This window comes from Notolepis coatsorum (genome assembly GCF_963971535.1).
Source record: "Notolepis coatsorum genome assembly, chromosome: 18".
NCBI classification, from domain to species: domain Eukaryota; kingdom Metazoa; phylum Chordata; class Actinopteri; order Aulopiformes; family Paralepididae; genus Notolepis; species Notolepis coatsorum.
This window is the reverse complement of record NC_140182.1, coordinates 29,204,068-29,218,478: the sequence shown is the minus strand read 5'-3', so window position 1 is coordinate 29,218,478 and position 14,411 is coordinate 29,204,068. Positions and strand designations below refer to the sequence as shown.

At 41.5% G+C, this 14,411-nt stretch overlaps 1 protein-coding gene across 1 annotated transcript; it reads left to right on the top strand.

Moving 5' to 3' along the window:
* Nucleotides 1–1,221: 1,221 nt before the first annotated feature.
* tmem17 (transmembrane protein 17) lies at nt 1,222–10,941 on the top strand. The gene is made up of 5 exons (XM_084335529.1): nt 1,222–1,352; nt 1,601–1,704; nt 2,479–2,592; nt 4,378–4,521; nt 9,358–10,941. Exons 1-5 carry the CDS (start codon nt 1,250–1,252, stop codon nt 9,433–9,435), a joined length of 543 nt encoding a protein of 180 aa, XP_084191655.1. The 5' UTR covers nt 1,222–1,249; the 3' UTR covers nt 9,436–10,941.
* Nucleotides 10,942–14,411: the final 3,470 nt, after the last annotated feature.

Sequence of the window (14,411 nt, the reverse complement as noted above, 5' to 3'; positions counted from 1 at the left end):
TTTATTTTTTTTATTTAATTTTTTTTATTAAAAACGAAGGTTCGAATGTCCGTTCGAAAAACCCTGACGAAGTTTGAATAACTTTATTCAAATTGAGGATTTAGTTTGAGGATAAAAAATATACATACATACAAATATACATATATACATTTCTTTTTTATTATTTAAATTATTTTATTAAAAACTAAGGTTCGAACGTCCGTTCGAAGAACCCTGACGAAGTTTGAATCCCAAAAACAGGCTTCGGGGACAGCCTTACCAAACATATTATTTATATTATTCAAATGGAACTCAAACATGTTCCGTTGTGATGTCACAGTATGATGTCATAATAGTACATTCTAGAACATTTGTGATGTCACAGTATGATGTCATAATAGTACATTCTAGAACATTTGTGATGTCACAGTATGATACTGTGACATCACAAATGTTCTAGAATGTCTATTATGACATCGAACATTCTAGAACATTTGTGATGTCACAGTATGATGTCATAATCAAACATTCTAGAACATTTGTGATGTCACAGTATGATGTCATAATCAAACATTCTAGAACATTTGTGTATCTATTCAACAATTCTCTCAGAAGATCTCATTGTGCATCTTGAAACTACTGAACATGACTGAACAGAGACTAAACAACATAGATTGAAGCCTGCATTTCTCAACCAAGGTGCCTTGCCTACTGGTTTCCTGTGGAAAGAGAATTGTCTAGTTTTTTTTTATTATTTATTTTCAATTTATGTTTGAAATAAATAAACGCATTCATTCAAGATATCTGGCCTCGCGCGGATCTCACAGCTGTGCCCGCACAGTGCAATACTCCAATTCAGCCATTGGCAATTCAGCCATTGCCCATTGGGTGGGTGGCGCTGCTGAGCGGCCCTTACAGCGCGGCCGTCAGAGTGCGGCCCTGAGAGCGCCGCTGGCTCTGCGGCTCTGCAGCTGCATACATACTATTGGTGTTACAGACTGCAACAATAATAAATCATGCGATAAGTCAAGGGACAAGGTACAAGATGTCACCTAACCAGAGTCTTGGATCTAAAACATCAAACTAATTCCTCTCTAATAATTCCAATTATCTCTCTACAACTTGTAGTACAAGTGCGCACAACTCAATTAGGGGGGAAGGTCGAAGACGCGATATTTGACAAAAAAAACTGATCGCGAGATTTCACTCGTAACCAAGGAAACACTGGGTTGTATGAACGCTGTGTCTCTGGGTGAATAATAATGCCAGCATGGAGCTGCCGGAGACGATCAGAAGACGTTTAGGAGATTTCTCTCGAAATGTGTTCGTCGACCAGAGTCTCCCTCAACTAACCCGAGAAGATCACGTCCAAAGTGAGTAGAAACCCACTTTATTTTATGCGGAACCAGCCCGATTGCAGATAGCCGACCTAGCTTGCAAGCTATGATGAGACTCTTATATGACTGGAACAACAACGTGTGCCCTTTAGAAAGGCGTCTGTAGCCTACTAACTAGTCTTCCCTTTTTTAGTTTTTAGTATCATTGATGTAACGCGAATGGTAGCAGTAGCAGCTGTAATTGACTTTCCCTGCGTGCTGTGTCTGTCTCTTTGGACGTTCAGGCAGAGAATTTGTCTCCAGTCTACCTCTCCAGATGTCCCTGTTCTTCAACATGTGGTTCTTCCCCTTGTGGTGGATCAGCGAAATCCTGATGCTACATCTAAAGGTGAGAACAGAGGGGAGTGTGAATGAATGAATGAATGAAAACTTTATTGCAGAATGGGTACAATACAGTACGGCTCAATACACACAATTGTTAAGGGGATGCAGACCAGAGAAAGACGTTTGTCTTGTTTACATCAGGGTCCCCCATTTTCAATTCATATTGACATTTATGACATACACAACATACATGACATTTATGGCATAGGGACATACAGGTATTTAGTACTGATACATTTGTGACATAAACGGTATTCAAATATACAGTACTGTTACCCATATATCCTGATATGATGGGGAGGGGACTGTACATTAGGAGGGGGTGGGTGGGTGGGAGAGAAATATACATACGGTGGGGAGGAGACTGTACATTTGGAGGGGGTGGGTGGGTGGGAGAGAAATATACATACGGTGGGGAGAGAATATATACATGCGGTGGGGAGGAGACTGTACATTTGGAGGGGGTGGGTGGGTGGGAGAGAAATATACATACGGTGGGGAGAGAATATATACATGCGGTGGGGAGGAGACTGTCTATTAGGAGGGGGTGGGGGGTTTGGACATTTACAGTGGCCAGTTTGGAATTGCAGCCTCCCGTAGGTGCTCTTTAAGAGCGGTTTTGAATGTGGGTAGGGATTCACATTCCTTTACAGCTTTGGGTAGGGCGTTCCACTGAGATGGGAGTCGCTTGGAAGTGTCTGCTAAATGTCCGCCAGTCAGTCTTGCTGTTAATAATAACAACGCAACTCTTTCTTCATAACTCTAATATGTTCTCCAGTACTCCTTCCTACCAGACTACTACAAGTTCATCCTCATCACAGTCCTGGTTCTCATGACTCTGATAGAGGCCATCAGACTCTACCTGGGCTACACAGGGAATCTACAGCAGAAGGTAGATACACACACACACACACACACACACACACACACACACACACACACACACACACACACACACACACACACACACACACACACACACACACACACACACACACACACACACACACACACACACACGCCTTTATTTCAGTAAGTTGACTAAGAACTAGTCTTGGGTAGCCACTCCAGACCTCTCTCCACACTGTCAGCACTAGAGAGAGGTCTGGCTGAACCTATTATCATTCTGCTATAGGGGCTCTGGCTTGTTTGTAATTATTTAAACCAATCACAATCATCCTGGGCAGCGCTAAGCCCAGGATGCAGTGACAGTGTCCTTGTAAAATAGTGACACAGATAGCAGGAGGGGAGGAGAATTCCCACTGAAATAGTCGGCTAATGGCAGCTTAGAGCCACAGTCTATATCCTGTGATTCAGACTAATAACAGATTGTTATTTACATTTCAGCAGGAAGGGTAAAGGGTAAGTGATATTGTTCGTCTAGCAGTCGAACTTGTGCATAGTAATATAGACATATTAGCGTAGTAGTATAGGGATAGTAACATAACAAGTAGATACTAGTAAAAGTAAGAAGACAGTTAGATGGTTCATTTTTAAAATTTTATTATTTCAGATATTGTTTGAAGAGGTGTGTTCTTAGTTGATGGTGGAAAATTTGCCAGGTTTCAGCTGTCCTGACTGTGGTCGGAAGTTCGTTCCACCATTGTGGAGCGAGGACTGAGAATAGCCTGCTTCTCTTTGATGACCCTCCCGGAGCTCAGATAGGAGTAGGTCTGAGGCCGCCAGAAGATGCAGAGCGTAGGGGTCTTGAGGGTGTGTAGTTAGAAGATGCAGAGCGTAGGGGTCTTGAGGGTGTGTAGTTAGAAGATGCAGAGCGTAGGGGTCTTGAGGGTGTGTAGTTAGAAGATGCAGAGCATAGGGGTCTTGAGGGTGTGTAGTTAGAAGATGCAGAGCGTAGGGGTCTTGAGGGTGTGTAGTCAGAAGATGCAGAGCGTAGGGGTCTTGAGGGTGTGTAGTCAGAAGATGCAGAGCGTAGGGGTCTTGAGGTTGTGTAGTTAGAAGATGCAGAGTGTAGGGGTCTTGAGGGTGTGTAGTTAGAAGATGCAGAGCGTAGGGGTCTTGAGGGTGTGCAGTTAGAGACCATTGACTGGAGGTAGGAGGGAGCCGTTCCCCTCGCTGCACGGTATGACAGGTCAAGGACCTTGATGCAGATTTCTGCTGCAATTATTTACAGTAATTGTCTGGGGGAGTTGTTGCAGGGGGTGGGACGGTTACACACACACACACACACACACACACACACACACACACACACACACACACCACAGTCTTCTACTGTTGGCCACTGGAGCAGTTGGAGGCTCAGTGCCTTGCTCAAGGCCACCCTCACCTGACTTACTAGCCAACATAGTATGCATTGGTGACTAGTCTGTATAACATGTTTGTTTACCACTATAATGGCTATAGCCTCAGGTGAGGTCAGTTCTAATCGGTTTTTTCTCTACCTGAAGGAACAAGAGCTGGCAGGGTTCTGATCTATTGTGTCTGTCTCTATCTCTAGATACCGGAGCTGGCAGGGTTCTGATCTATTGTGTCTCTAGGTACCGGAGCTGGCAGGGTTCTGATCTATTGTGTCTATCTCTAGGTACCGGAGCTGGCAGGGTTCTGATCTGTTGTGTCTATCTCTAGGTACCGGATCTGGCAGGGTTCTGATCTATTGTGTCTATCTCTAGGTACCGGATCTGGCAGGGTTCTGATCTATTGTGTCTATCTCTAGGTAGCGGAACTGGCAGGGTTCTGGTTGTTGACCATCCTGCTGCAGTTCCCTCTGATTCTCTTCCAGCTCTTCCATGAGGCCATTCTCGTCCAGCCCCTGGAGAGAGGGGTTCACATCGTCCTCGCCCTCTTCATACTCACACAGGTACGATTATACTGTACGTACCTCATGAGGCTCTGATGATACATACAGTACATGTACCTCACAGGTATGATTATACTGTACGTACCTCATGAGGCTCTGATTATACATAATCACACAGGTAACATTATACTGTGCATACTAGGGCTGGGCGATTCTTGCTCAAATGTGAATCACGATTTTCTCTAAGAATTGAGATCACGATTCTCTCACACAATTCTTATTTTTTCAATAAAATCATTTATAGGAAAACGCCAACATTTTGGGAAATTAGCTTATTTGCCATCTTCCCTGGAGTTAGACAAGAAGATACATACCTTTTTCATCTCTGTGTGCATGCATTAGGCTTAGGCAACGCCCGCACCGTTAACCTAGCTTAGCGTCAGTCACTGGAAGTAGGTTCCTCCAGCAGCCTAGTTTTGATTGATTGATTGATTGATTGAAAACTTTATTAACAGATTGCAGAATGGGTACAATACACTGTACAACTGTACAAGCAAAACTGTACATTGGAATATTGACAACCATGCTAGGTAATTTACTGTACATTGGAGGGGGTTGGGTTAGGACATTTACAGGGGCCAGTTTCGAATTGCAGTCTCCCGTAGGTGTTCTTTGAGAGTGGTTTTGAAAGTGGGTAGTGATTCACATTCCTTTACAGCTTTGGGTAGGGCGTTCCACATTGATGTGGCATAATTGCGAAACGTGTTTAGTCCCTTGTTTGAGCCGAATCTGGGTTTAACATGATTTGTGGAGCTCCCTCTGGTGTTGTGACCGTGGTATTCACTCAAGTTCAAGTTCTTTAATAGTTGTCATACAGAAGTACAGAATACTTTCATACAAAATGCTTCTTACTGTTACGCTCCAGAGACTGTGCTAGACAAGATAGTATCAAATAACATAATAACATAATATAGCATGAATTTAGAAGAAGAAAATGAGGTCACAGTGTTCGGTATAGACATATGTACAATGTTCTGAGTTACCATATAATATACAATACACAATACTATGCAGTGTACTAATGTACAGTACTATCTAGTGCAAAGCAGAAATGGGATGAGGTACAATTTTAGGTACAATTTACAGTAAGGTGTACGAGTTGTAGTGCAATCCTTCATCCATAAATATAAAGTGTGGGGAGTGGGTGCTACAGTGTGTTTGTTTAAAGTGGGTGTGTGCTATAAAGTGTGTGGAGTGGGTGCTACAGTGTGTTTGTTTAAAGTGAGTGTGTGCGTGTGGATGTGTGTGCTATGTGCGTTTGGTGGTTGTTGTTGTGTAGTGTTCATTCATTGTTCGTTTAGCAGCCTGATGGCCTGGGGATAGAAGCTACTTCTGAGTCTTTCTGTGCTCGCCTTGAGACTCCGGTATCGCTTGCCTGACCGCAACAGTTCAAAGAGGCAGTTGTTCGGGTGACTGGAGTCTTTAATGATTCTCTTAGCCTTGCCCTTGCAACGCTTGTAGTAAATGTTCTGGAGGGTGGGGAGCCCCCCTCCAATTGTGCGTTCGGCTGAACGTGTCACTCTTTGTAGTCTGCTTCGGTCTTTTGCAGTGCTATTCCCAAACCAGGAGGTGATGTTGCCGGTCAAGATGCTCTCTATTGTACATGAGTAGAAGTTCTTAAGGATCTTCTGGCTGACTTGGAACTTCCTTAGGCGCCTGAGGAAGTAGAGGCGTTGTCGTGCCTTCTTCACCACACTGTTAATGTGTGTGGTCCATGTCAAGTCCTCGGATATGTAGGCTCCGAGGTACTTGAAGCTGTTGACTCTCTCAACCGGTGCCCCGTCGATGCTGAGGGGGCTGTAGTCCTTGACCCCCGACCTCCTGAAGTCCACAATCATCTCCTTTGTTTTGCTGACGTTCAGGGAGAGGCTGTTTTCCTGGCACCATCCCGCCAGGACCTTGACCTCTTCCAGGTAGGCCCTCTCGTCGTTGGCAGAGATCAGGCCCACCACCACTGTGTCGTCAGCAAATTTGACGATTGTATTGCTACTCCGCTGAGCCACACAGTCGTGTGTGTACAGGGAGTAGAGGAGGGGACTCAGAACACAGCCCTGGGGGGCCCCTATGTTGAGGGTGATGGATGAGGAGGTGCAGTTGCCTGCTCTCACCACCTGGGGTCTGCCAGTCAGGAAGTCCAAGACCCACTGGCAGAGGTCATAGCCCAAGCCCAGGTCCCTGACCTTTGGGATGTATTTTGACATGTACATGGGTACCTTGGTCGTGTAGTGTATCTTGTAGACCAGGCCCATTGCAAGTTGCTGTACTCTGTCGTCTACTCTAAGCCATCCTAGGTTGTCAAAGTGGGCAGGGGTGAGGTGGGTTCTAGGAGTAAGGTCAAGCAGTAGTCTGACCAGTTTGTTTTGAGATGTTTGTAATTTTGTTTTTAGCGCCTTTGAGGTGCTTTGGTACCATGAGGTGCAAGCATAGTCGTAGTACCCTTGAATGAGTGCTGCTGCCAGAGTCTTCAGGGTATTCTTGTTTACCAGAGAGGAGATCCGGTACAAGAATCGAGTTTGTTGGTTGACTTTTTTTTATTACATTGGATGCCATTTTGTCACAGGAAAGATTAGCCTCTAGGATGGAACCCAGGTAGGTAATTTCATCTTTCCTTGTGACAATATTGTCACCCACTGTAACTGAGAAGCCGTCGGTCTTGCTGAGTTTGTTATTTGAACCGAAGAGAATGGACTCTGTTTTGCCCATGTGTAATGATAGTTTGTTATCAGCGAGCCATATGCAGATTTTGCCTAGGGACAGCTGAGGAATATTATACTAGGTCGGATAGTCCAGCAAAGTTACGTCCTATTCATCAATCTCACAATATTCGCTAACGTTAGACAGATGGAATACAGCCTTCCATCTAAAAACATAAATGAAAACTTACCACAGTCATGGTATCCATAATAACTTCAATCGGTTCGGATCCTTGAAAATGTAAACACTGGCCTCGACGTTAGAAAGTAGCACTGCGTTGCGTGAAATCACTGAGCCCAGAGAGGAGTGGTTAGGCAAAAAATTGTTCAGAGTATATCTGCTTAGAAAACGTAAATGTCTAATTCAATAATTTTTTATTTCTCCACGTGGTAAATACACAGGTCACAACATGTTTATAGGAACGTTACAGGAGTGTATTTCGTGACTGTTGGGAAGTAGGCTGAGAACTAGGCTGCTGGAGGAACCTACTTCCAGTGACTAACGCTAAGCTAGGCTAACGGTGCGGGCGTTCCCTAAGCCTTATGCATGCACAGAGATGAAAAAGGTATGTATCTTCTTGTCTAACTCCAGGGAAGATGGCAAATAAGCTAATTTCCCAAAATGTTGGCGTTTTCCTTTAAACAGACAACATAACATATATGAAAGTGCTTGACTTAAACTTAAACATAACATAATATGAAAGTGCTTGACTTAAACTGAAACATAACATATATGAAATTGCTTGACTTAAACTTAAAAGTCTCTTGTAACATACAAAATAACTCAAGTCAGAATCGTCATCATTTAAAAAAGTTAAGTAAAGTTAAAAAAAAAGAAAATATATATATATATTTTTTTAAATTAAAAAAAATCGTCATCATTTATAAATGAGATTGCATAGGTCTATGAATCAATCGCATACATACCTCATAGGTTAGATTATACTGTACGTACCTCATGAAGCTCGGATTATACATCCCTCACAGGTTAGATTATACTGTACGTACCTCTGGCCCTTCTATTAGCCCTGGGCCTATTCCTATTCTTATTTTTTCTTTATTGTAAATTCTCAGATTCTATTGTGCTCTATTTAATTTAGTTTATATCCCATTTAATATTATTCAACCTCTTATTTACAGTTGTACAGCCCTGCTGCCTATATTTTATTTTATTTCATAATTCTATTCTATTATATTGTGCTCAACTTAGTTCATATTTCATTTTATCTTACTCCACCTCTTTATTGTATTGTCTGTCCGCTAATGTCGCACCGAAAACGACCAAAGCAAATTCCTTGTATGTGAAAACGACTTGGCAAATAAAGACCATTCTGATTCTGATTCTCATGAGGCTCTGATTATACATACATTTAGGGGTGTAACGGTACACAAAAAGCACGGTACGGTACAGTACATACCTCGGTTTTGAAGTCACGGTTCGGTACGGGTTTTCGGTACAGTGGGGCAAAGTTTGGCTTTCCATGTTCCACTCAGGGGTGATGTAGTGTGCAGTAACTAATTGTACTTGTAGGGCTGTCAACGTATATTCTATATTGAAATTAATAATCGACTTGTAAAAATAATAATAATTATATTAGATTGTGAAAAAAACAGCCCCCGGTGGGCGGTCGTTAGTGGTTAACATACCGTTGTATTCGTTCGGTACACTACACAGCCGTTCGGTACTGTACTGTACGGTACTCACTGAAACGGTTCGGTTCGGTATGGATACGTGTACCTTTACACCCCTAGTACATGTACCTCACAGGTTAGATTATACTGTGCATACCTCATGAAGCTAGGATTAAAACTATGCTGTACGTACAGCACACCTGCACCTGAATTGAATATCTCTTTCCCCGTCTGAATCAAGAAGAATCAAGAAGTTTATTTGTCACATACATACCTACAGTGAATACAGCATACAGTGAAATGCGGGTGGTCATGCCCGCATTGATTGTGCAAAATACAATAATAAAAATAGGCATAGAAAAAAAGAAAATAGGTAAGACACAAGATATGCATGATAAAAAAAGACATGCTAAGTTCCTGAGAAACTGGTTCCTATGTACACTACTATACAATATACAATTTTAACTCTTAATGTATCTAAACTATACTATACAATGCTCTCTCCTCCCAGGCCCTCTCTGGTTTTGTGACGCTGCGGGAGATGGTCAGACACACAGAGAGTCAGTTCCACCTGCGGCAGTTTGACTGAAACCCAGGAGCTCTCGGGTCCTCCCTGCTCCGCTCAGCTAATGCAACAGAGACAGGCCTGCTGGCCACATCAGGTTATTCTCAACCCGTTTTCCCACCATCTATTCAATGGAAATCACATGGACTGGGACCATGGATGAGTGAGGTGTGTTTCTCTGGGTAATTGCAATTCAACCCAACAGGGTAACAGCACAGCAGACGCCCACCCTGCCTCCCTGCTGGAGGCAGGGTTATATGTGGGATATGTGTGACAAAATATATGAACAGAAATGTAATCATTTGGTGTCTTATTACTGGATCTTGTAAACAACAGTGTTTTACCTGCTCTACCACTGCACAGAAATTAGGCATTTTCTTTTGAACGTGGTTACCAGTGGTTACAGGCAGCCATGCTGGAAGAGAGAACTACACAAGGCCTCTACTGTCAGAAAATGTTGTTTTTGTGTGTGTTATTGTATTGGGTGTCATGCTTTTATCCTTACTATTCTACCATTCTCAATGAGAAGGAGTGCCTTGGAATTTTTTTAAAGACTTATTTTATGTTTACTCTTAACAGTTTAAGTGCCAGCCATTAACATGGGAAAGAAACATGGTTAAATGCCAGGACCCACTTCAATGATAGCGTTGTGAACGCATAATCTCTGTCTTAAATTATGGTTATGTGTCTAATCTGCCTGTCGTTTATCAATGATTTGTTTGCAGTCAACATTGTCGAAACGGATTGTTTTTTAATCGGTTCATTTTCGTTTTATAGCATTTTGAAAAGCCCTTGTTTTTCAGGAAAATATATAGATTCCGTGATGAAAGGCATTTACTGGAATATTCTAGCATACACAAAAACGTTGTCATTTTGCGGCCTATTTATGAATCGTTTTCAAATAAACGCTAGATTATCGATAGTATATGTGTACTTATGCACGCTATAGAGGCGGGCTGAAAAATCGATTATCTCATTTCCTCATCAGCGATCACACACACACACACACGCATAGGGCAAACGCTTATATCTCTGTGAAAACAGCTCTGATTATCCTAAGACTGGTAAAATAAATTCCTTACCTGAGATCAGATGTTATCCAAAAAGATTATTCCAATTCCTGATCGCCATTCCAAATATCGATCACGCTTATTGATTACAGTGTTGGGTCCTGTAAATACATAATCCACGCCTTTTCCGGGCCGGCGAGCACAATCGCTCCTTCAGTTGGCTTGAGGGAAAAGTAAAATGAGCAAACTGGCCACCCCCCCTTCAGCAGTGTAAAGTAATGGGGTGCAGTTACACAGGGAGAGACGATAGAGGGCGGTATCTTCCCAATTGAGCTCAGAGAGAGACTGCAGCACTAACCCGAGGCTCGATTGATGAAATATGAATTCAAATCGCCAATAAAAAAAAAAAAGACAAACAAACGCTATATAGCGTCGGGGGCACTCAAAGGTCGGCATGAACTAACGACAAAACGCGTCCGTGGCACTCAATGTGTTAATTGTTGCCTTATTCCTTCCTGTATGTCCATTTGACCCTACAGACCCTGCAGTGATCATTTTATCTTGTGTTTTAATCCAGGACATATTTAAGTGTTTTCTTGGTAATGTCCTTTCTTTGTTTATTGACTGTTGCCAGGAGAGCTGCATCCAGCCTCAGCCATCCCTTCTCCAAACGTCAGTACTGAGAATAGGTTCTAGGCTGGAAATCACCATAGATAAAAAAATATATAATAATAATAATAATAATAATAATAATAATAATAATAATAATAATAATAATAATAATAATAATAATAATAATAATAATAGAAATAATAATAGAAATACATCCACAGAGCTTTTAGAAAGATGTGGAATAAAAGTATTGCTTTTCCCCCCCAAAAAATATTGATTCATTCATTTATAATAAAAAAAATTGGCAGGTCCAAAATTAATGTTGTTATTAGCATTAATACATTTATTTCCCATTTCCCCCACGTGGAACGCACCTGATTGGATAAAGGACATGCTGGTGCTCTAGTGCGACATCTAGTGGCTGAATGTTATATATAAGCTCCTTCAACTTTGTATGTCTGGAACTTCCCTGTGTTTCAAAACCATAATAGTTTCAGTTTAAACTTTATTTGAACAGGGACAGCACACATTAATGAACATAAATGTAAATGTGTGAGACAGTGTTAGCCAAAGCTAATTTTCGACTGTTGTCCTTGGGCCTGGTGTTAAAAAGCCGCTAAATTAATTAATATAATACACAGCAACGTTGCCCGCTTATCCCCATTGATCTAGTCTTAGATCCATCCCTGCTGAAGGCAATATTATGAGTTGCATTGCCTCAACAAGTTGCTAGTGTATCATCGTCCTTACACAGGGGGAGGTTGCCTGGCAGGTTGCTCTAAGACTTCAGAAACCCTCAGTGGAGAAAAGCAGTGTTGGGGAAACTACTCTAAAACTGTTTACAGAACTACCAGCTACTTCACAATGAAAAGTAGTTAAATATAAATATATATATAGTTTGTCAAACTGACACTAGTACTACTTTGAAATAGTAGTTCAACTACATCCAAACTACATTATTGAAAATGAACACATCGGAGTCTGGAATCTCATATGCTGGTAGTTCCAACTGAACTGACTAAGTGTGGATGTGTTTGATTTATGGACTAGAACCTCACGTAGGCAGCCTGAGGACGGGGACTAGGGGGTAGAACCTCACGTAGGCAGCCTGAGGACGGGGACTAGGGGGTAGAACCTCAGGTAGGCAGCCTGAGGACGGGGACTAGGGGGTAGAATCTCACGTAGGCAGCCTGAGGATGGGGACTAGGGGGTAGAACCTCACGTAGGCAGCCTGAGGACGGGGACTAGGGGGTAGAACCTCACGTAGGCAGCCTGAGGACGGGGAGCAACTTTTCAGGTGGAGTCAGGACATTTTTTTATTTCTATGCCGTTGTCACTAAGCTACTTGACCCAAAGTAGCTACAGTACTAGAAAAGCTACTGAGATTTTAATGTAATTAAAACTACCACCCAACTACTGCAAAATGTAGTTCAACTAATAACTGTAACTACTCTAAAACACTGGAGAAAAGACACTCATTCATTGAATTGCAATTTGTTTATTCAAAGATAATTCCAAAGTAGGCGGGGTTATTTGTACAAAATCAAATAAGTGTGTGACCATTCATTATGGTGGTGAGTTATTAAAGAAACGTGTTAAAAGGTTATATGTAAGGGATAATGTATAGCTACGAGGTCATTGTCGCAAAATAATTGACCGACACGGAGTTTAGAATACCGAGGCGCCTCGCCCAGGTGTTCTAAACGTAGTGAAGGTCAATTATTTTGCAACAATGACCGAGTATAGCTATACATTATCCCGCTTATTACATGGCTAACTTACTAACAATATACCTAATTCATTTTACACCATCGACAAGACGAGATCAAATGCAGACGCAGTTGTTCTGTGGCTCCGTCCGCTGTCAGCCCAAATAAAGTTATTATTATTATCGCCGGCAGCCGGCAGGTGTGTGGACTGATTGCACTGATGCAGTGTGTGTCAGTGGGCTTGATTGCTCCAGCTGCGAACAGCGGTCATTATTGCCAATAATCACAGATGATTATAGCGATTATATTATCGAAAAATAATTCACAGCGCTATTGACTAATCACAATCAAGCATTTCAGCTAATGTTAAAACGCCATGTAATAAAAAGAAATTATTGTTTGCACTTTTCTTTTCTGTACAGTGTATTTTTGCATAGATATTTTTGTACTGTAATAAATTACTTTTACATAAAGGTTTGGTCTTTTTTAAACTTGTTCCATGCAACAAATGTACTTCCTCATATCATCTAATAATAACATAACCATAATATAGTCCTATGCACTGCAGAGTTGGATGACATTCCACAGGCTGTGTGACGTACAGGCAGCTCTGTGTAGGAGTGTTTCAGGCAGGGGTGTAAAAAGGTACCCAGAAATTATTCTTAATTGAAAGTATGGGTACCGTCTCAAAATCGTACTCAAGTAAAAGTCAGAGTATCTGGCTAAAAACACACTTGAGTAAAAGTAAAAAAGTTTCTACTTTTAAATGTACTAAGTACTAAAATGTCAAAGTAAAAACTTTTATTCTTCTATTCTTCTGATAGCAGGTCAAAGATCCCCACGTTCTAGTCTTGCACAAGGACCAATCAGCATGGGTATGGGCGGGTTAATTTTCCATTGATGGGGATTTGATTGGCTGTTTTAAAATAAAGTGCTGCCGCATGATTAATAACATTAACGTTAGTTCGGCCAGAGAAACAAATGTACTAATTAAAATGGTTGGACCTGCGATATTTGTACTTTGTAGGTCTCCATTTTAAATGTAAGGAGTAAAAAAATGTTTTTTTTCTCTGAAATGTAATTGAGTAAAAGTACAATTACTCAATTACTTTACACCCCTAGTTTCAGGCTGTGTGACGTACAGCAATGTGTAGGAGGGTGTTTCAGGCTGTGACGATAGTCTGTCAGTGGGTTCCAACACCCTCTTGCTTCACAGCTTTAATCTGTTTTTCTTTTGCATGGAGGCTACGCGTGTGAGACAACAGGTGATTGTAATTGTGATCACCATTAAATGACAACCGTGGCTCTGTGTCATTGTATGACAAAACATACGTGGCAAAATAATAAATACATAGAGAATCAATGTCTTGGCATGTGAACGAAACCAAGACAATTAAGTAAAACATAAAATAAAGGTACAGTAAACATTTCTATTGTGAACACCTTAGGGAGGCTAGATCACTAAATAAAAAAAAAAAAAAAGAAAGTAAGCTAAAAACATATCCCTTCACCATAGCCTTTTAATACATGCACACTGATTATTGTATTGTAATTGAGAGCTATTCTATTGCACTGCTTTTATTATGTCTTATTTTAAGCTAATGTCATACCTATTTCTACTGAATTCTATGTCTGCACTGGCATTGCTTTTATTCAAAGATTCAAAAAA

Bases quoted from the DNA above. Each gene is read 5' to 3' on its own strand.
- tmem17 (XM_084335529.1), top strand. From the start codon at position 1,250: ATGGAGCTGCCGGAGACGATCAGAAGACGTTTAGGAGATTTCTCTCGA. The intron at 1,353-1,600 runs GTGAGTAGAAAC...TTGGACGTTCAG, and splicing joins CCGAGAAGATCACGTCCAAA to GCAGAGAATTTGTCTCCAGT. The intron at 1,705-2,478 runs GTGAGAACAGAG...TATGTTCTCCAG, and splicing joins TCCTGATGCTACATCTAAAG to TACTCCTTCCTACCAGACTA.